A 22,005-nucleotide genomic window follows, 5' to 3' on the forward strand; every position below is an offset into this window, starting at 1 on the left:
ACTGGTGTGGAGGTGAAACTAAATTAAATGGTTCAGGTGTGAGGTATTTCTGGCATATCTTTTATTTACAACGAATCAGAGGCGAGGGGTGATAAGGTGACAAATGTTTGGCTAAACGCTAAATGGTAACAGCGAAAAAGAGGTTGAAAAATTGTTAAATATCGTATGAATGTTAAAATTCTCAAATATAAAATTTTCTATGATTTGACCTATTAATCCGAGAACTGGTAGACGATTTCGAGAAAGTATTTGAGTCATTCTGAAAATGTTTCAGATACCTCTTCTATAATATGTTAATAAAGAAATACAGACCTGGCTCGAGAGTAGCGGTCATTTAACAACCCCCAAATTAAAAAACAGAAATAAAAAAATTTATTACAAAAAATATCTTTTGTGGCTCCACTAATTTTTTTTAAAGTAAATTTAAAACGTTCAAAAATAAAGAACATAAACAAGCCAAGGCGATTTGCGAGGTTTTAACTCTGCAAGATGGCAAAATTAATTTGGAAATAAGTTGCTATTTTGACAGGGTCTTGGTTAATATTAAAAATAAATATTCTACAGACAGGTCATTTTGGTGAGATTTTCTTACTACCAGGTGATCAAAAAAATTACACGTACTTGTTGAGTAAAAAGCGCTATTCGCTGTGTACCGATGAGTAGAAAGGATTAAATAGTTTTAGCCAGCGCTGTTAGTGGCAGTTTTGTGTATGCGTGTATTTAACTTGAACAATTTTACCAGAAAAGTACAAGTTTCAATCCGCGGGAGAGCGCTACCGGCGAACACAGCGAATAAAAACAGAGGTAACCTTTAAAGAATTCACATAAACTTCTTCTTTCTCTCAATGGTCTCTTGCGTAAGCAGTCATCCAGTCGCAGGAACTTATTTATTAAATATTATAATTATAATGAATAAAACAAAAAATAATAATTCCTTTTACTATTAATCAACTATTTTCAATGGGAAATAAGCCACACTTTTACCAAAAAAATGATTTTATTAACGTTTCGACGCCCTTAATTATAATTAAGGGCGTCGAAACGTTAATAAAATCTTTTTTTTTTTGGATAAAATTGTGGCTTATTTCCCATTGACAATAGTTAATTATAAAAATTCCACAAGGAAATAGCTTCAGAACAAGATTTACTATTAATTCTGTGTATTCGATCAGTAATCAGTTTACAATATCTCAGTTCATAATTTGTGTTTTATTTGTGTTTTTCTAGATAAATATCTATTTTTCTCATGTTGTAGTAAGTATTCCACATAGACCAATTTTACCAGAAAAGTAGAAGTCTCAAACCGCAAGAGAGCGCTACCAGTGAAACTCACAGCGAATAGGCACGAATATCGACAACTGTTTGCGTCCTCGGCTCAATTGGCTCGAGCAAAAGCACGTGACCTGACGATACTCATGCTATTGTACTTCAACATTATGAAGTAATCTCAGTTGTAAAATCCTACCATTACTTGTTCCTCGTTTTATGGACAAAAATTATATCGGTTAATAAAGGAGAGTGTGTTATATTTGTGGAAAAGACAATGGACAAATTATTTATTTTGTTGAAAAAACTTTGATAAAAAACCGTGAAATGTTGGAAATACGAAGAAAGTATTTTAGCTCAGATGAAGAGCTTGAAGACGAAGTACAAAATTCTGACACAGAATTAATTTAATTTATATTTTGTACCATTGCGCATATTTTTATAATAATAAATTTTATTTTTTTATTCATATTTGAAAAATTTATTTTTTTGGACGTATTATCTTCTTTTAATTCTTTTATTTATTTAAAAAATATTTGGGAAATCTAAAATATATAATAATTACTTCAAAGTTTTGAGGCACACCAGTATGAGTTTCGTCAGGTCAAGTGATTTTGCTCAAGCCAATTGAATCCCTGCGATCGAGGACGCACACAGCTGTCGATATAATGCTCTATACCGCACTGCAGCTTACCTATAGCGCTTTTCACTCACACACACGCGTATTTTTTTTGATCACCTGACAGGTAGAAAATCTCACCACAATGACCTGTCCTTTTAGAATATTATTTATTTTTAATATTAAAAAATACTCAGTCAAGATTGCAACTTGGCCCAATCATATTATTTTGTAATTGTTTGCCAAATATTTTTCAACCATCTTGCAGAGTTAAAAGCCCTCACAAATCGCCTGGCTTGTTTATTTTCTTGATTTTTGACTATTTAAATTTACTTTAAATAAATTACAAGTTACTTCAAAGATGTTCTTTCAAATAAAGAATTTTTGTATGTTTTTTAATTTAGGGTCTATTAAATGACCGCTACCATCCAGCTAGGTTTGGTTTTCTGTATAGGATATTATGAAAGAAGCAAAGATAAAATGTTTCCCAGTTCTCCTACTATATTACGAAGATACCTAAAACAACCCTTAACAATTAAAGGAAAAATTAAAAATGCAACTTAATAATTCTCCATAGTAACGGATCGACACTATACAAACTATGACTTGCTAAATTATTAGTCTACTTAAAAAACAAGTTACGAAAATTGATTGATAAGTACAGTATTATATGGTATCTACAATTAAAATGTAGCTTTAAAATGTATGCCTTAATACTGTTTGGTAAGATATTATGCAGATAATCCATTATTAAACAATAAAATATTTTGCAAGCATAGGTATACAAACGATGGAAGAAAAACATTATATTTAAGAATGCAGACAGAACCAAAGTTATTTCAATTATCTTGAGAAAAACCTATTACCAACCTATTACTTTAAACAAAAAACTCTTAATGGTTCTTTATCCAATAAAATAATTATAATCGGGACAATTTGAGATTCTGAATTGAAACCACTGAGCCTTATTAAAAATAATTTTGGTCCTTAGTTTGTACAACGGTGTTCCTGTCAGTTTCTATTAATTTATTGTATTATTTGTTAATACACACATAATTTACATACACATACACATTTTTCTTTACAAGTGAGTTAGTCATTATAAATATCCAGGATGCTACATTACAGACCAAGTATAATAATACATAATAATAATATAACTACATTATAGACCCATAGTCCATTCTTTCACGGCTTTTGCTCTAAATTTTAAAGAACCGCTTGGATTGACATTAAATTTGGCATACGTATAGCTTACATGTCAAAGAAAAAAAGTGATATTGTGCCGATGTGTGCTTTTGCCCTGGGGGTGACTTTCACCCCCTCTTGGGGGTGAAAAAATATATGTCCAAAATAAGTCCGGAAATGGGTAAACTGACTAATTTTAAGTAACTTTTGTTCTATAGAGCTTTTTCGTTAAGTCAACACTTTTCGAGTTATTTGCGAGTGAATATGTTCATTTTTCAACAAAATAACCACATTTTTAGATGGTTTTTCGCAAATAACTCAAAAAGTAAGTATTTTGTCGAAAAAATCGTTCTTAGCAAAAATATAGCCTATAAAAAGGTAAAAAAATGGTGTACGCGTTAGGTCTCTAGATCTCGTAGAACCAGAGTTATAGCCAATGAAAAATAGATTCATATTCACCAAATTTCAAATAGAATATTTCGACGTGAAATATCCAAAAAATTAAGCACTTTTTGGGGAAAACCCATTTTAACTTTTTTAAAGTGTTTAAAAAAAAGCTTTATTTCTGTTTTTACAAAAAGTTTCTAGCATTAAATTTAAGCAATTTATGCTCAAAATAAAGTTGGTCCCTTTTGTTTTGGAAAAAAAAAAATCGGAAAGACCGATTAGCAACTTAAATGAAATTAATCGTTAGCGCTCCACAAAATATTTTACTTATGTTGTGTTTATCTGATCTGTAAGTTTCATCGATTTAAAGTGCTTATTTTTGAAAAAATTTGGTTTTAAAGTAAAATTTTTAAAAATTTAAATTTTGAAAAATATGCTTTTTTTTCAAAATAACTTAAAAATTTTTAGAGATACCAAAAATCTCGAATAACAAAAAAAGTCAGATTTGCTTTTCTGAATATCATGTATTTTTTTGTTTTTCTGTTAGACAAAAATTGATTAAGATTTGGTGTTTCTAAATTTGCATACATTCGTGATCAGTGATTCGTTCAACCCCTGTTAACTACAGCCCTTTCAATAATAAGGACTTTGAACCGATGAAACTTACAGATCATATAAACAATATATACACGAGTCAAGAAACTTGTGAAGTCGTAACGATTAAGTTCATTTAAGATACTAATTAGGGGATAATTTTCTCGATTTTTTTACCAAAACCAAAAGGGACTAACTTTATTTTGAGCGTAACTTGTTTAATTTTGATGCTAGAATTTTTTTTATAAAACAAAAATGAAGCTTTTTTTAAACACTTTAAATAAGTTTTAATGAGTTTTCCCCGAAATATGCTTCATCTTTGGTTATTTCACGTTAAAGTATTCCATTTGGAGTTTGACGAATATGAACCTATTTTTCATTAACTATAACTCTGCTTCTACTAGGTATAGAGACGTGATATATACACCATTTTTTAAAAATTTTTACAGGCTATATTTTTGCTAAGAATATTTTTTCGACAAAATACTTACTATTTGAGTTATTTGCGAAAAACCGTCTAAAAGCGTGGTTATTTTGTTGAAAAAATGAACATATTCACTGCCAAATAACTCGAAAAGTATTGACTTAGTGAAAAAACTCTATAGAACAAAAGTTACTTAAAATTAGCCAGTTTATCCATTTCCTGACTTTCTTTGGACGAATATTTTTTCACCCCCAAGAGGGGGTGAAAACCACCACCAGGGCAAAAGCACATATCGGCACAATATCACTTTTTTTCATTGACTTGTTAGCTATGTGTATGCCAAATTTCATGTCAATCCAAGCGGTTCTTTAAAATTTAGAGGTTTTGCAATATTTTACCGTTAAAGAACGGACTACCAAGTAAAAAAGATCAAATGCACAATTGAATCAGGTGGTACCTACATCGTTTCTATACATCAAATCATTCTTCTGTAACCACACCTTAAACCTAAAATTACGCCAAAGAATGACCAAATTAATGCTATATTATATGGTCAGTGGTCCTGGGTACATCGTTTACCCTTGGAGAACTGCAAAAAGTTATCTAACACATCAAAGAAAGCAAAGTTGCTGGTCCAGAAGACATCAAGTAAAAAAAGATAAAACGTTTGGCGCCTACTTCTAACCAATAACTCGAATAGATGACGAATAAATGTGTTGAGAACTGCAACTTTCCAAAACTCTGGACGTAAGCCCACGTAGTATCAATCCTAAAGCCAGAGAAACATCAACAAAAAAATATAAAATGGATTGAGACTTGGAAAGTCTTGCTAGGTCTAACTTTGAACTTTGCGAGGTACATCGAGGATGGATTTGAGAAGTTATTGATCATTGGAGATATCTTCATAGATCTATATGCAGCTTATGATATGGTAAACTGTTTGCCAATGTATAGCCCTCACTAAAAATTCCACCTTAGGAGAATAATCAAGGGTATGTTGCAGAAGAATAATCAAGGGTATGGTCCAGAACATAAGCTTCAGTGTTAAAAAATCACTGAAATGAAACAAGAGTCGATTTGAAGGATTTGTTCAAAGCAATGTTTTTTATCCTTTAGTATAATATAATATTTACACCAATAATAAGCCCATTGTGGCATCCTCCAAAATATTCAATTACGGGAATAATGCGAGAACATATGATGAAGTAGAAATAAAGCTATCAGAGGTTCTAGAATAATTTTCCAGGTATTACGACGCTAACCATATCCTAAGGCGAATCCTTGCAAAATATAGCACAGTGTGTTTCACCTGGTCAACAAAGATGCAACAAAGATACATCTGATTGTAGGGTGGATGTAAATTAGACTAGTCTTCTTCTTCTTGAAGTTCCTTCTCCTATTGGAGGTTGACTATCATCACAGCTATCCGTATCTTATTGGCGGCGGCTCTGAAAGGATCTACTTAGCTGCAACTATACCACTCTCTTAAGTTTCTCAGCCAAGAAATTCTTCTTCTAGCTATGGATATTTTCCCCTTAATTTTGCCCTGCATTATGAGCCTTAATATCTCATATTTCGCAACTCTAGTAATGTGGCCCAAATATTCCAGCTTTCTTGTTTTGATGTTCTTTATCACCTCGCAATTCTTTTGTAGCCTTCTTACCACTTCTCCATTTGTAACTCGTTGGATCCATGGTATTTTCAAAATCCTTCTGTAGCACCACATCTCAAATGCTTCCAACTTCTTTATGTTGCCTACTTTCAGTGTCCAGTTTTCCAATCCATACAACAAAGTCGAGAACACGTCGCATCTTAAGGCTCTTATTCTCAGCTTCAGAGGAAGGTCTTGATTAACAAACGAACACTAACAAAACTAGACTAGTATACTGCAGATATCGCGTTGCAAGAGATACTTGGGCGTTAAATTAGACAGAATATCATTGAGACAACATTGTTATAATCACAATAACAAAGAAAGACTTCCCTTAATCCAGACTAGGGCTTATAATCCCGGAATACCGAAATCTCGGTATTGCGAGATCCCGCGTCATTTTTCAATCCCGCATGACCCGGGATTACAGGCGCAGGATTTGCGGGACCGAAAAAAGCGTACATTCGACCTCTCGCCAGCGTGATCTGCCGGTGATTTTTGTGAATTTTGATGCTTTAGTAAATCTAAAAAATATCTTGAAACCGGTAAAACTTTCGGTCGAACTCATTTGCCGTCAAGACGCCAATTTGCCGTCAAGACGCCAATTTGCCGTCAAGACGAGTATCTTATAACTACTGAAGCTACGCTCTAATTTATGGTCAAGAAACTGGAAGATATGCATTCAACTTTAGCCTCAGTATTAGCTTTGTCTTTGCCCCGACGTATTTTACAATATAGAAATGTGACTGCACTACTGATTTATCACGCGTCATGTGTCGAAGAGAATGAGAGCAATGATGACGAAGAGGCTGATCAAGTAAAAACGTCAATGTAGGGTCATGGAGTTCCGATCTTGATCATAAATTGCAACAGGAGTTAGAGTTAAATTTATCGTCACCATGTAATTTACTTTGCCCGTCACCATATCGAGCTAATACACTTGAGTCCATTATAAAAAAATAAATGGGAAAAAATCTTAAATTTACCTACATTATAAAGCCTTAAAAGGAATACCCCCGACAAGTGTGGAAGCCGAATGGGCATTTTCATCTGCTGGCTTATTGCCTCTAAAATACGCAATAGTTTGACAGACGACAGTTATATATGTTGTGTTTCCTTCGCAAACAATTTCACTTGAATACTTTAACTAAATAATAGTAACCTATAGCTACGTAATACACGCTCTGAGCTTCGCTGGTGGCGCTCCTAGCGGATTACTAATTCAACTTTCACCGGTAATTTTTTAAATTTATTATTTAATTGTTATCGCTTAATATTTACAACGCAATAAAATAATTTGTAATCGATTTTTTTAAGATCTTGCTAATCATTTTGACGTTCTATTGATAAAATATGAATTTCTTACTTCGGATACTTTCACAATTATCGTGTAGATGGCGCTAAGATTAATACATTAATTTATAATTACATACTACGGAACATTAAAAAAACCTAAATTCAGTATTTAAAACATAAGTATATTTAAGGTAAAAATATATACCACAGCTTTGACCAACTAATATTTTTATAATTAATGTTTTTAGTTTTAATTTTAAATTAGTCACTTTGACATTTATGTCAAATTTCCGGTAAACGTTTAGAGACTTGTCACTACTGGCCCTCGCGAATTTGTAAATATCCCCTCTACGTACAAGCTCACAGCGTATAGCAACTAAATAAGTAAACTATGTCAATTTTCAGTTGAAAATGTGTTTTTTGGTTGATTTCTAAATCTTGGTGTATTTTTGCTAAAGACAGATTTTTTGTTTTTTTTAGCATTTGTTACTGCTTTTTGTGAAGAATAGATGGTGTAATTTGATTGATCTCATACTAATAGCCCGGGAGGTAATGTCAAATTTGACCGGAGCATTTTAGCATGGCTGTTTTCTTTTTATTTAGTTAGGTGTTCCAAAGCTTATTAACAAATGATGTGTCAGCTGGCCCAAAACCGGGGATTTTAGCCAAGAAAAGGTAAAATGTGAAACTTGATGGAAAAACGCTACAACTTATATGTCAAATATTTATCTCAGTGACGTACGTGTATAATAGCCAAGAATACCTAGCTACTGGCGTTCACCTAGACGACTCGGGTTCAAATCCTGTCCCTGAAAATCTTTTTTGTTTTTAAAATTGACATATTTTGATTTGAAAAATAATTATTTTTTGATAATACCACGTTTTTATTATTTATATGACACAATATAAAAAAGTCTGTATGTCTTTTATAGAATCGTAAACTATGCATTTGATCATATGATGACCTCAAGCAAAGTTGTTGTACATGAACCCAGGAAGGTTTCTGAGTTAACTGAGCAGACACCACAAAAACAATATTGTTTATTAGAAAAAAGTATACGCAATATTTTTGAGTATTTTATGGCTTTCTGGTAATTTTTAGGTATTTAACTTATAAACATTATTTTTTAGTTCTAAGGCGGTACTAAGTTTGTCGGGTCAGTTAGTAAATAATAAAAAAATATTCTTGAACTATGTAGTTTGGCAAAGATTAAAAAATATAAATCATAATAATTTATGACTTTTAGATTGTAAGAAAAAAGCGTCAGCTGAATATATGTTATGATCAAATGCAAAGTTTACGGTTCCATAAAAGACATACAGACTTTTTTATATTGTGTCGTATAAATAATAAAAACGTGTTATTATCAAAAAATAATTATTTTTCAAATCAAAATGTCAATTTTAACAACAAAAAAGATTTTCATAGCCAGGATTTGAACCCGAGTCGTCTGGGTGAAAGCCAGTAGCTAGGTATTCTTGGCTATTATACACGTAAGTCATGGAGATAAATATTTGACATATAAGTTGTAGCAATTTTCCATCAAGTTTCACATTTTACCTTTTCTTGGTTAAAATCCCCGGTTTTGGGCCAGCTGACACATCATTTGTTAATAAGCTTTGGAACACCTAACTAAATAAAAAGAAAACAGCCATGCTAAAATGCTCCGGTTAAATTTGACACTACCTCACGGGCTATAATAGTAATACTTAAGTAAATGTGGAGTCGATTGATCAATTTACTGTTTTATTTGCCTATATACATATGACTATTTTCAATAGGGATTGAAAATTGATAGTCCCGCAAATACCGAGATTGAATTCAGGCTGTGGGATTGGAAGCCCTAATCCAGACCATAGCAATCAAACTCCGAGTCACTCCCTTACTTGAACTGACTTTGAGGGTCAGGGTTTGAAACAAGGAAATAAGAAGGACATGCGTCAAAGATGTCTCAGGGCGCATAGCATGGCTGAAGTGGAACTGGATGGGCCATCTGGCCAGAATAAATAAAGGACGATGGACCCGACACATTACAGTGTAGAGACCAAGAGTAGATTGAAGAAGCAGAGGTAGACCACCTAAAAGATGGACATACGACAATATAATCATCACTGAGAATTGGATGTAGGAAGTTCAAGACCAAGAGAACTAAATAAAAGGAAGACACATATATGCAATTTTAGACGAAAAAGGCTGATTGACGAAATAAAACTATTACCTAAATAAAAAAATTCTAGAAAACTGTTGGATAATAATATATATGTTGTTCTGAAGCTATTTCCTTGTGGCATTTTTATAATCAACTATTTTTAATAGGAATAAGCCACAATTCTACCAAAAAAATGATTTTATTAACGTTTCGAAGCCCAAATCGGGTTTCGTTGTCAAAATACAAAATACTACTAAAATAAACGAAAATGTTGTTGCTAAGTAAAAAAAAATTCTTCTAATAATTTATTTAATCTGACTCATTTATATTTGCAATTCAGACGTATATTATACATTTTAAAGTAGAAGACTTTAAAATGATATCGCCAATATTTATGAATTGCGTTCCTGGGACGACTTTACTAAAAGATAGTTCATTCGATTACATGAAATCAATCCCAACTCAAGAATATCCGTCACAAAAAAATTATAGCATGTGATCTGTCTTTAAAAAGACAACCAAATGCAACGATGACAGTAAAATTCTCGCGTTAGAGATTCCATAGTAAATCACGAGGGAAAACCAGGAAAAAAACTCGTGATACCATCCCGATATCGTAAGTATTTGGTCTTACATTTAATTTACTTTCAAAAAAACTAATACCAAATTCTGACTTTAATATGTTTAAATTATAAATAATGTTAATGATACATAGATAAACAATAAGTAATACTAAAATATAAAATTTGTACTCGTATGTTATTGACTTACTAATCGTGGTATTTTCTTTCTATCGACTTCCTCTTTCAGTGTGGGTAACCACATCCTACTGCATTCTACCGAGGAATTTGCGACACAATTGGTTTCACTTAGCATAATTAGAGCCGCTTCTTTGATTTCTCTCTTTTTACTATCTGATTCTTTCAGGACTATACTTGAATCTCTCCACTGAACTCTATGTTCATTATCCCACGCGTGTTGACATATTTGAGATCTATCAAATTCTCTATTTTTAATATAAGACTGATGTTCACTTATTCTAACGTTTAATGGTCTTGATGTTTCACCTAAATAAAATTGTTCGCATTCACAAGCTATTTTATAAATGCAATTCTTTGTTCTTTCTTGTTCATTGTTAGGTTTAGCTTTAGATAGAATCAGGCGCGGATTTAGAAAATCATAATAGGGGGGTCAGACGTACCACAAATATTTTATTGTCCAGATTTAGCCATACGACTCACACTTAAAGAATTGAGCTCTGGTTGACAGAAAAAAAAATAATAAATATTAAAAAAATACTTATAGACTAAATACAATAGGGGGGTCCATGGACCCGTTGACCCCCCTCTGTATCCGCGCCTGGATAGAATAGATCTCAATGTGTTTGTTGTTTTGAATGTTACTGAAATGTTGAATTTATTTCCAATTCTTTTAAGTTTATCGGATAGTCCTTTTATATATGGTATTGATATTTTCCTCGTATTATTTCTTGTGAATGTTGTAGGATCCCGTTTTAAGTTGTTCTGTTCCATTCGATCCAATCTTGACAATTCCTTATTTATAAACGATAAAGGATAATCATTTTTTAATAAAACAAATGTTAACAATTGTGTTTCTTCTAAAAATGAATTTTCGTTAGAACAAGTAATTTTGCCTCTATCATACAAGGATTTAATGATTCCCTTTTTAACGTTGATGTTGTGATTTGATTTGTAATTGAGATATCTGTCGGTGTGTGTTGGTTTTCTATACACTTGAGTCTCATATCCAGTATCCTTCTTTGATACTAAAACATCGAGGAAAGGCAAAGTGTTATTGTATTCATTTTCCATTGTAAATGTTATTGTCTCTTCTTGATCGTTTATAATATTCAGGAATGTATCCAACAATTCTGATCTATGAGGTCATATTGAAAACACATCATCTACATATCTCCACCATACTGTGGGTTTTAAATTTTGTTTAGAAATGATATTATTTTCGCAATTCTCCATAAATATATTAGCCAATAATGGAGATAAAGAAGAGCCTATTGCTAGATCAAAATTTTGTTTATAGAATTCATTATTTAGTTGAAAATAGGTAATATTGGTACATCATGTCAATAACTCCATTATAGCTGATACATTTAGTCTTGTCCTAGTTGTCAATGTATTATCATTTTCTAATTTCGTTTTAATTATATTTAAAGTTTTATGTAATGGTACATTTGTAAATAAACTGTTTATATCAAAACTTACTAAAATAACATATTGAAAAATTTTGGCTTGCTACATAACAGAGTAAAAGCGAAATATTTAGAGTTACTTTAGTTGTAGACTGGGAGATATTATACAGAAGTTCAGCCACGATTTTCTAAGTCCTGCCTTTTGCAATACTGGAATGGTAGACGATGTACTTACAATCTGTGGAAACATCCACAAATTTCCTGTGACATTTTCCTGTAAAAATTAGATTTTCCCAAAAAATAAAAATAGGGTTTTGCGATGAATTTCTAAGTCCTGCCATATCCGTAGATAGACAGTAGGGTGGTCCTTATTTTCGAAAGTTCATATTTTTTCAAAATTATTTGTAATTTTGTTCAGTTACACCAAAACATTAAAAATACAAAATTTCAGCTCAATCCGATAATATTAACACGTGCCGCATTGGCCTTGAAGTTTCATGCATCTGACTGTCTAACATGCTACGACGAGTCGGCGCCAAGTGCGTTCGAATTCGCTACAAGCGCGACTACAAGTCTCGACAAGTCAATTTTGTTTTTACATATTATTTGTTCAATGCTACATTCGTTTTAGTTTCGTACTTGAAGTGCATAAGAAAAGACGTGCTATATAAGTAATTGATAAAAGTGCTGAAATGTCCACTTTGCGGAACAATATTTATCTAGTTGGAGTGATGAAAAATCAAATCTGCGGTAGTAAATTACCATGTAAACGAGATGTTTTGAGTGTACTTTTTTATAACATGAGAGTGGTAAATTTAAATCTTAATGACAGCAGTGCTTTAGTTATTGATGAAGTGGTCGTTTTTTGGAAAAAAGCAAGAATCCCAGTTCAAAACCGTTCAAACTGTATTTTGAAATTAAAATCTTTGTACGATAATGTCAGAAATTTAGAAAAATCTAAAAATAGAGATACTGAACGGCAGAGAGAAAAAGAAAATGATTTTAAAGAAGCTTTAGACAACCTTTTCGATATTGCCACCTTAAATGCGTTAAATGAGATTAAAATCGCCGAAGATAGAGAATTTTTAATTAAGCAAAGGGAGAAAGGTAGAGTAGGTTGTATGTTGGGAGTAGATATCAAATTATTACGTAAGGAAAAGCGGAAAGAAGAACGCACAGCTGCAGAGTTGAAAAGAAAAGAAGATTTGTTGGAAAATTCTAGTTGTTCGATTGGACATTTTGAAATGGAAGATAAAGAACACGAAGATTCACAGAAAAAAGTGATAAATCAAGACAACAGTGAAGATGACATATATTTCATATCGGAATCTCAACAGGGTCCATCTTCAAACAAGAGAGGACGAAAGACGTTAATGACACCTCGCCTGGCCGCTGCCTTGGACAAATGTAAAGTGAGTGACAGGGATACAATGCATATTATTTCTGCCGTCCTAGAAGCTCTTAATATAGATATCACCGAGTTTGTTCTCAATAGATCGTCTATCAAAAGAAATAGAGAGATTTTGCGGAAAATAAAATATTCATCAATAAAATCGGTAGGAAATGATGCAAATTTTATTGAAGTGCATTGGGATTCCAAATTATTGCCTGATATCACAAAAAATGAGAAAATTGATCGGCTTCCTGTGATCGCGGTTGGTTTAGATTTTGAACAATTATTAGGAGTACCTGGAATTGCATCATCAGCAGGATCGGAAGTTTGCTCTGCTGTGTTCCATATCACTGATGAATGGAATTTAACCGAAAAAATTCAAGCCTTTTGTTTTGATACTACAGCATCAAACACTGGACGTATAAAAGGAGCTGCAGTTCTGCTTCAACAAAGGTTAGGGCGAGATATTTTGTGGCTTCCATGCCGACACCATATATTTGAGGTCGTTTTGGCTGGTGTATTCACGAGGACAAAAGCAATTGTAACATCCGGCCCTGAAATTGCTCAATTCAAAGCACTTAAAGAAAACTGGAAGAATATTGATAAAATGAAATTTTTAGATTATACCAGCGATGAAGCCGTTTATAATGCACTGAAAGATGTAGCGCCCGAAATTATTTATTTTGTGAAACAGAAACTTGCAGAAGAGCAACCACGTGATGACTACAAAGAGTTTTTGCAATTGACGCTCATTTTTTTGGGAGATAAAACAAATGTGAGTTTTAGGGCCCCCGGTGCATATCATTTAGCGAGATGGATGGCTAAAGCGATTTATTGTTTAAAACTTTTTTTATTTCGCGATCAAATGAAAATGAGAAAGGATAATTCCAAACTGAATGCAGAAATTTGCGTTTTCGTTGTATACTGTTATGTAGAGGCCTGGTTTTCAGCAACGAATACTACAGGAGCTCCCCTAAATGATATATATTTTTTGAGAAAATTGGTTATATTTAAAAATATTAATGAAAACATTGCAACCATTGCAATAACAAAATTTTTAAACCATTTATGGTATCTAAGTGAAGAGTGTGCTGCCATGGCAATATTTGACGATAGAATTGAGAGAGTTGAAAAAATTAGAATGGCTCAAAAAATTATGGAATGTGCAAGTAAAAACATAGAGACTGTGAATGAAAAAGAAGAAGAAAATGAAGAGACAGAAGTCATTGAGAAAAAACTATCGTTGCAAATCCGAGATGTCCAAAATTTTGTTCAAAAAGATCTACCAACTGAATTATTGTCCGCCAATTCACTTCAGTTATTTAAACGATTCGGTATTTGTGTTGAATTTCTTCAGGACGATCCGCTGAATTGGGAAAACAGAGAGGATTATCGCACAGGAAAAAATATCATTTCAACCTTAAAATGTACAAATGATATTGCAGAAAGAGGAGTCAAGTTGATTGAGGATTACAATGAAAAAATGACGAAAAATGAACATCAAAAACAATTTTTGATACAGGTATGTAGTATGTATAAACAATAGTTATTTATGAAACAGTTCGTGAAGTATGCTTTTTGCGAACGCACGCGATACTTAGAGTACGAGCGATAGCGAGTGCTCTACATCGCGTAAGTTCGCAAAAAGTACTTCACGCACAGTTTCATACAATATTTTATCTACTCTACGATAAATAAATCAAAAAACTGTAACTCTTCGTCACTGGAATTCATTTCAATTCTATTTACAATTTTTAGAACTTTGACATTTAAAAATTCTAATTTCTTTCAAACCACAAAACTGTCAAAATTTTTGTTGTAATTTATTGCTCATTATGTCATCACCATGACAACGCGAAAGTTAAGGATATTTGATTATATGAAAGTGTGTGAAAAACCCATTGAAAGTGTGTGAAAAAGTTAGTCCCATTTAAAATACACAGGTACTTCACGCACACTTTAAATCCTTCACGAACTGCTATCTATAATGACAGTTTTCACAAACTAAAAACTGATACATAATATGACGTAGAGTAGATAAATTTAATTTTTTGTTATTTTTTTCTTAGCAGTTAGTCCCATTTAAAATACACAGGTACTTCACGCACACTTTAAATCCTTCACGAACTGCTATCTATAATGACAGTTTTCACAAACTAAAAACTGATACATAATATGACGTAGAGTAGATAAATTTAATTTTTTGTTATTTTTTTCTTGAACACATTATATAGGCTAGGTTCAGAAAACACATTCAATATTATTTTTTTTTATTCAGGTTGTTCAGGAGTACCGGAGAGAGTTCCCAGTCGCCACAAAAGGAGGCTTACTTAAATCCAAAATATGTATCTGAAGTGGATGTATCATTTCAATAAATAAAAAATATAGTATTAGGATAAACTATATCTTTATTTTACGTTTTCATTTTAATTAGTATGTTTTTATACTAAAGTTTAAAAAAAATGCGTAATTTTATGTTTACAGTCGAGCGTACGCGTACATTGTCGTTCTTATAGGTAATAACTGCCTTACATTGAATCTCACAACTTTAGCGTCGATGCGGCACGTGTTAATATTAACCGATTGAGCTGAAATTTGTTATATTTTCATGTCTTATATAAAGGTACATTCTGGCAAATAATTTCTAAAAAATTCGAAAAAAAATTTTTTTCCTTATAAATAAGGACCACCCTAATAGACAGGATACTATCGATTTTATGAAGAAAATTTTTTGGGCAGGAGGGTTGCAAACGGGGTAAAGGAGTATATATGTATACAAACATGTAAGGAAAATAATGAAATTTTCATGATTTTCTAAGTCCTGCCAACTTAATAAACTAAACATATTTATTTTAAAATGATCAAAAAAAATATTGGCATGACGTCTCCTAATGTTTAAGTATTCTTGTCCCTTGGAAAATTCTGCGGAAAATTTTCACCCTGATTCCGTGATTTTCTAAGTCCTGCCTTTAAAAAGTTATAATACTCAAATACAATCAATACCTTTTCGGTACTCGGCAGGAAGGTTAAACGGTTCTTGTAAGACGGCAGGAGTCCTAGATTTGTAAGAAAATTCGTGAAAAAGTCAACGATTTTCTAAGTCATGCCATTTTGCACATGTTTCAAGAATCTTAATATGAGTCTATATACAAAGAGGCAGGATGGTTTTATGGTTATTTTGTATACAGGGTGGGGCATTAGTGTGGGCTAGTCCAATTACTCGTTTGTCGTAAGATATACGAAAAAAATTATTTAGGTAAAACATGTGCCACAGATAGGACTATAATTTAACAGTATTTTCTAATATACAGGGCTACCCGTTTTTACAGGTTGAGAAAAATTTATGTTTTTTTAAATGGAATACCCTGTATATTTTTACATTTTTGGATTCTACTCGATGTTCTCTTTAATAAAATATAGTGTTTCGAAATATTATACGAGGTAGTTTAAAATATAATTACGTTTTTTTTTTTAATTTTGTAGGAACATTCACACCCTATACATATTGTTAGTGATTTGATATCCAAACTTCTATTAATTTATGTTTAAACGATTTTTAATATAGTCTACTATTGTCAGTTAATAATAGTATACCAAAATGTTTAATTTTAGTATACGGGGTTGGTTGAAACTTGAAACTCGGAATGACTATTTTCTGAGTTTTCTTAAATGGGACACCCTGTATTTTAGTATTATAATAAAATGATATTTAATGGTACCTTTTTATTTGCTAAGCATTTTCTATACCATATTTATATATTAATTTCGGCAGTAAATTGATACAGAGAGATTACTCAGGTGGTTTTTGGGGTTTCTGAACAAGAATGTCACATTAGAACAGATCTTTACCTAGTGCTCGAGGTGACTGATATACACGCCGTATTCTTAAATTTCGAGACTTTCAGATACTAAAGTGATGCAAGTAGATTACTCGAAGAGTTTTGTGGTTGCTGAACTGAATACGCCATCAGAATCGACCCCGAAAAACTCTCTTAAATTCGAGATCAGTCACCCTGGGCGCCAGGTGCTCCGAGGGTCGGCTGTAATGTCATATTCGTGTTCGGCCATCCCAAAAACCATCGACTATTCTGTTTTTTTTAATTTATTGCCGATATCCCACGAAACTCCAGATGACGTGCCTTAGCAGCAACTCTGGGCACTAGATGATTCTGAGGTCGGTTCTGCTTGCGTATTCGTAACTCCATAAACCTCCCAAATAACAAAATTTTGCCCTTCATACACTGATTTTGACAGGTTTATGCACTTTTGGATGCATGTTATGCACTAAAATGCAATTTCCACCCATTTTTATATTATACACCTTTTCCTGATGTTATCCTGAACACAATGCAAAAAGTTGCAAGTAGATAGATGCTGTATTTAAAAATCGATTTATTCTGGTGTTATTAGTGTTAGTACATTTTGCTATCAAATATAGGAAACAATATCAGGATAATATCTACAATATCAGGATAATATCTACCACTAACAACATACAGGGTGTCCAGAAACTCCAACAAATGACGACCGGAGATTCCTCAGATAATTTTAAGGCAATTTAACACAATTCACCTAATCTGAAAATGCTTCCTAAGGCAGATTAAAATAACATAAAACGTGAAACATGAGACGTGAAACATGAAACTTGAAATAAGAAACAAATAAATTGTGAAAAAACATTTGATTTCATGTGATATACTAATCGAAGAAACAAAAATAAAATTTGTATAGTAGACAATGGAAAGTTATGACGAGGTCGTTGCTGTCATGGCAAACTTTTATTACTGTCTAAGGGAGGCCGCAGATCAAAGAAACGTGAAATAAAAACATAAAACGTAAAACATGAAACAAAATGAATTGTGAAGGACGAAACCGTTTCATATTAAATACTAATCAAAGAAACAAAATGAAAATTTGTATAGCCAACAATGGAAAGTACTGATGACGAGGTTGTTCCTCTTGTGGCAACTTTTTACTACTGCCCAACATCATAACCATAGTACGTATTTGGTTGCAAACGAACTAAGTAATCATCTTCCCAAATTTAAATCATTTTATAAACTGAGTATTCAAACATCTACATTGTTTTATTGTGGGTCCTGGTTTAAAGAAAACTGATATTTTCTTATTATTACCTATTCGAGTACCTCTCCAGGTTATAATTGTACAACTCTTCGTTCTACTTTACAGCAGAAACCAATGCAATATTAAATTCTTGGTCGGAATTCATATTATGCACGTAATTAACTGTCCAAAACAATGAAACTGAAACCGAAAAATACAACAGGATCTCTTTCCTTAAACAGATTTCACCAAGATAAAAATGTTTTATGTGCATGAATCACACTCGCTTCTTGTGTGTGCGGACTTCTATTTGGTTAGCTGTGTTTTATTTTCATGAAACGTGTTTTACGTTTCATGTTTTATGTTTCATGTTTCTTTGGTGTGGGGCCTCTCGAAGATAAAAAAGTTTCAGGCACATGAATCACACTCGTTTCATTGGTGGGCGTACTTTTAAATAGACGGAGGCCTATAACCACTGACCAGTACTAGAAATTCACAATTGATAAAATCGATTCATCTCTGGAAGAGAAATAAACGTAGCAGTTTTCGTTTTTCTAAATAGAATTTTTCTAAATTCTTTTAAACTCAAAAAACCAAAAAACGAAAAATTTTTCACATCGATTTTTCTAGAACACTGCGTATTCTTCTGAGTTAAAGGAAAAGTACCTTTTAGTACAAAACTATCCCAGAATTCAATAATCCAGTGTCAGAGATGCTTAAAAGTTAGACAGAAAAGTTATTCGATAATATATCTGTTTCCGTACCCAAACGGACCCCTATGACCGGTACTAAAAATTGACAATTGATAATTGACATTTGACAATTGACCTCTGGAAGATAAATAAGTGTACCAGTTTTCGTTTTTCCAAATAAAAGCGTTCTGCAGCTATTTTATAGAAACTAATTACAAGACTTCGATATGCTTCTTCTAGACGAAGCATATCGAAGTAGAGGTCGTCCGCCAACCAGATGGTCTGATGACATTTGTAAAGTTGTAAACGGTTTTAAATTAGTGTTTTTTAAGCATACTCGACATGGTATGACTCAAGAAAAATGTGATGATATGAATATGTTTGTATAACACCCTGAAATAATTTTACAGACAGATAATTTAATTTTTTTATACGAAATAACTATACAACCATCCTGCCCCTTTGAAAATAGATTTATATTAACCTTCTTGAGATATGTGCGAAATGGCATGACTTAGAAAATCGTGTAATTTTCCACGAATTTTCTTACAAATTTTTTAACTATATATAGTAAAAAAGGTGTAACTAAACATCCTACCATTTTGCATAATGTATACTGAAATTATTTATTTTGTAACAAAATTTATTTTATGACTTAGAAAATCACGGAACCAGAGTGAAAATTTTATACAAAATTTTCCAAGAAACAAGTGCAGTTAAACATTAGGTGACGTCATGCCAATATTTTTTTTGGTCATTTTGAAATAAATATAATTAATTTATTAAGTTGGCAGGACTTAGAAAATCATGAAAATTTCATTATTTTCATTACATGTTTGTATATATGTATACTCCCTTAGTCCTTTTGCGACCGTCCTGCCCAAAAAATTTTCTTCATAAAATAGATAGTATCCTGTTATTCTATGGATATGGCAGGACTTAAAAATTCATCGCAACTCCCAATTTTTTTATTCATGGAAAATCTAATTTTCACAGGAAAATGTCACAGGAAACCCGTGGATTTTTCCACAAATTGTAAGTACCTTCTCTAACCTTCCAGTATTGCAAAGGGCAGGACTTAGAAAATCGTGGTTGAACTTCTGTTAATATCTCCCGGTTTATTGGTTTTTAGTAAAAAAATGCGAATGTCGAATTTTAAAAATTTCGTTTAATTATATTAAACAAACCATTCAATTTAATATTTTTGTTGGCGAAACTATTTATCTGACCCAGCTTGATCATCTACTTCGTCATTGTACCTCTGAATAGCCATCTCACTTTCTCCAGTGGCTCCTTGCCCAGAGAATTTTAAATAATCGACAAAATTGTTCCAGTTTTGAGAAATCTTGTCTTCCACACTAACAAATTTCTTACTCGTATTGATTCTTAACTTGTAGAAAGTTTGGATCAATTTTTCCTCAAAATCTCTAGTAGCTACTTTCAGTTTGTCTTCAATAAATTTATTAAGATCCTCATATTTAGAGGATGTAAAGTACTTTTTAGGTGAATGCATATAGTGAGTATCCGTATCTGCAGTGGTGGGAGAACCCAGTTTCATATATTTTTCACATGCATTAGACCTCCTTGGAGAAGAACCAGATGCAATACTAAAATCGCCAGAAGCAGAGAAATCGTCTTCAAGTCTTCTATCTGTATATCCAAGTACACCTACATCTGGATTCATGGGAAACGAAATTTTTTTAATGCCACCATTGGCAATTGCCACTAGAGTCCTTAATGGAGATTTCATATTTCTGGAGTCGTAACTTCTTAGCTGACCTGTAGTTGTACTCACAGCAAGCTCATAAGTTCCATCAAGATATGACAAACTAGATAAAGGGCAATCTAACTCATAGCAGCTAGCTTTGAATGATCGTAAATCGTAAGTTACAAATTTTCTATCAATACCAACAGATGATAAACCATTATTGAAAAACGCCAAGTCAGTTATTCGAGCTGCATGTTGTTTACTTATAAAAAGATTATCTGTAGTTTCAGTGTTCCATACAGAAAGAACACCTTCCTTGCTTGCCCCAGCAAGCAAATTAGGACATATCTTGTTATAACATAAATTTGATAAGGTGTGGCTTCCTGAGATTAAAAAACTAGCACATGGTGTATAGCTTGAATTTAATAACACTATTGTTCCGTTTGAACAACCAGCTGCTAATAGTTGATCATCTGCCGAGAAGTCTAAATATTGTATGGAACTTTGAAGCTTCAAAAAATCTTGAGGACGACGAGCATGCTTTACGTTATAAATTAATATAAAACCTTCATCTGTACCAAAAGCGATTTTATCAGGATCAGTGTTTAAAAAAACACCAACGGAGGCGTGGTTTATAAATGAACACTCATAGGCTTCAAGGTTCAGATCATTTTTGTTATATACATCAACGATGACTGGACAGCCTTTGCTTTTGACCGCTAGTATCTCTTTACCGTCACAAGACCAAGAAATGCTTTTAACCAACATACAGTCTATAGGAGTTTCGTAAAGTCCGATATATGTGATATTCGGCCATTTATACAATCTTATGTCTTTTGAACTTGTTGCAAGCGTCATTACGGCACATAAATTTTCTTAAATTTTTATAAATCTATATAAATTAGCGGCATATAAACAAACACAATTATTGTCATTAATTAAATAAAGTTGACAACTACAAAATTATGTGAAATTGCTGTCAGATGTGTCATTTAATTTTAATATATGATTCATCTTTTTATACAGTTATGCCTATTACATGTATAGTTTTTTACTAAGTTTTTTTTCTGTATTATTTTAATATAAAATGTATAAATAAGTAATTTTTATATAACAATAATTAAATTGAACATTGCCTATCGTCTTCTTCTTCTTTGGTTTATTGGCCTCCACCTACATGGGTATTTGGGTATTGCCTATCTTCTTCTTCTTCTTCTTCAGTTTATTGGCCTCGACCTACTTGGGTATTTGGCCAGCTCATCGTCTCGGAACAAGGGAAAAATCCCGTATTCACTTACAATTTGGAGTTAGTACATTGTACAATTTGCTTCTTCTTCTTCTTCTTCTTCTTCTTCATCTTCTTCTTCTTCTTTAGTTAACTAGCAATTTTGGTTGGTGCGGGACGA

The 22,005-nt window shown here is 32.5% G+C and overlaps 3 protein-coding genes across 4 annotated transcripts in view; 1 reads left to right on the forward strand and 2 right to left on the reverse strand.

The window, feature by feature from the left end:
* Positions 1-22,005, reverse strand: part of LOC114331564 (dystroglycan 1) — a 1,301,763-nt gene that overhangs the window by 480,947 nt on the left and 798,811 nt on the right. The window lies entirely within an intron of this gene.
* LOC126879795 (uncharacterized) lies at positions 12,105-15,540 on the forward strand. Its single transcript, XM_050643065.1, has 2 exons — positions 12,105-14,657; positions 15,414-15,540. Exons 1-2 carry the CDS (start codon positions 12,435-12,437, stop codon positions 15,486-15,488), a joined length of 2,298 nt encoding a protein of 765 aa, XP_050499022.1. The 5' UTR covers positions 12,105-12,434; the 3' UTR covers positions 15,489-15,540.
* On the reverse strand, positions 20,040-21,567 carry LOC126879797 (protein NEDD1-like). The gene has a single exon (XM_050643067.1). It carries the CDS (start codon positions 21,455-21,457, stop codon positions 20,108-20,110), a length of 1,350 nt encoding a protein of 449 aa, XP_050499024.1. The 5' UTR covers positions 21,458-21,567; the 3' UTR covers positions 20,040-20,107.

Source organism: Diabrotica virgifera, chromosome 2 (genome assembly GCF_917563875.1).
Source record: "Diabrotica virgifera virgifera chromosome 2, PGI_DIABVI_V3a".
Taxonomy (NCBI): Eukaryota; Metazoa; Arthropoda; class Insecta; order Coleoptera; family Chrysomelidae; genus Diabrotica; species Diabrotica virgifera.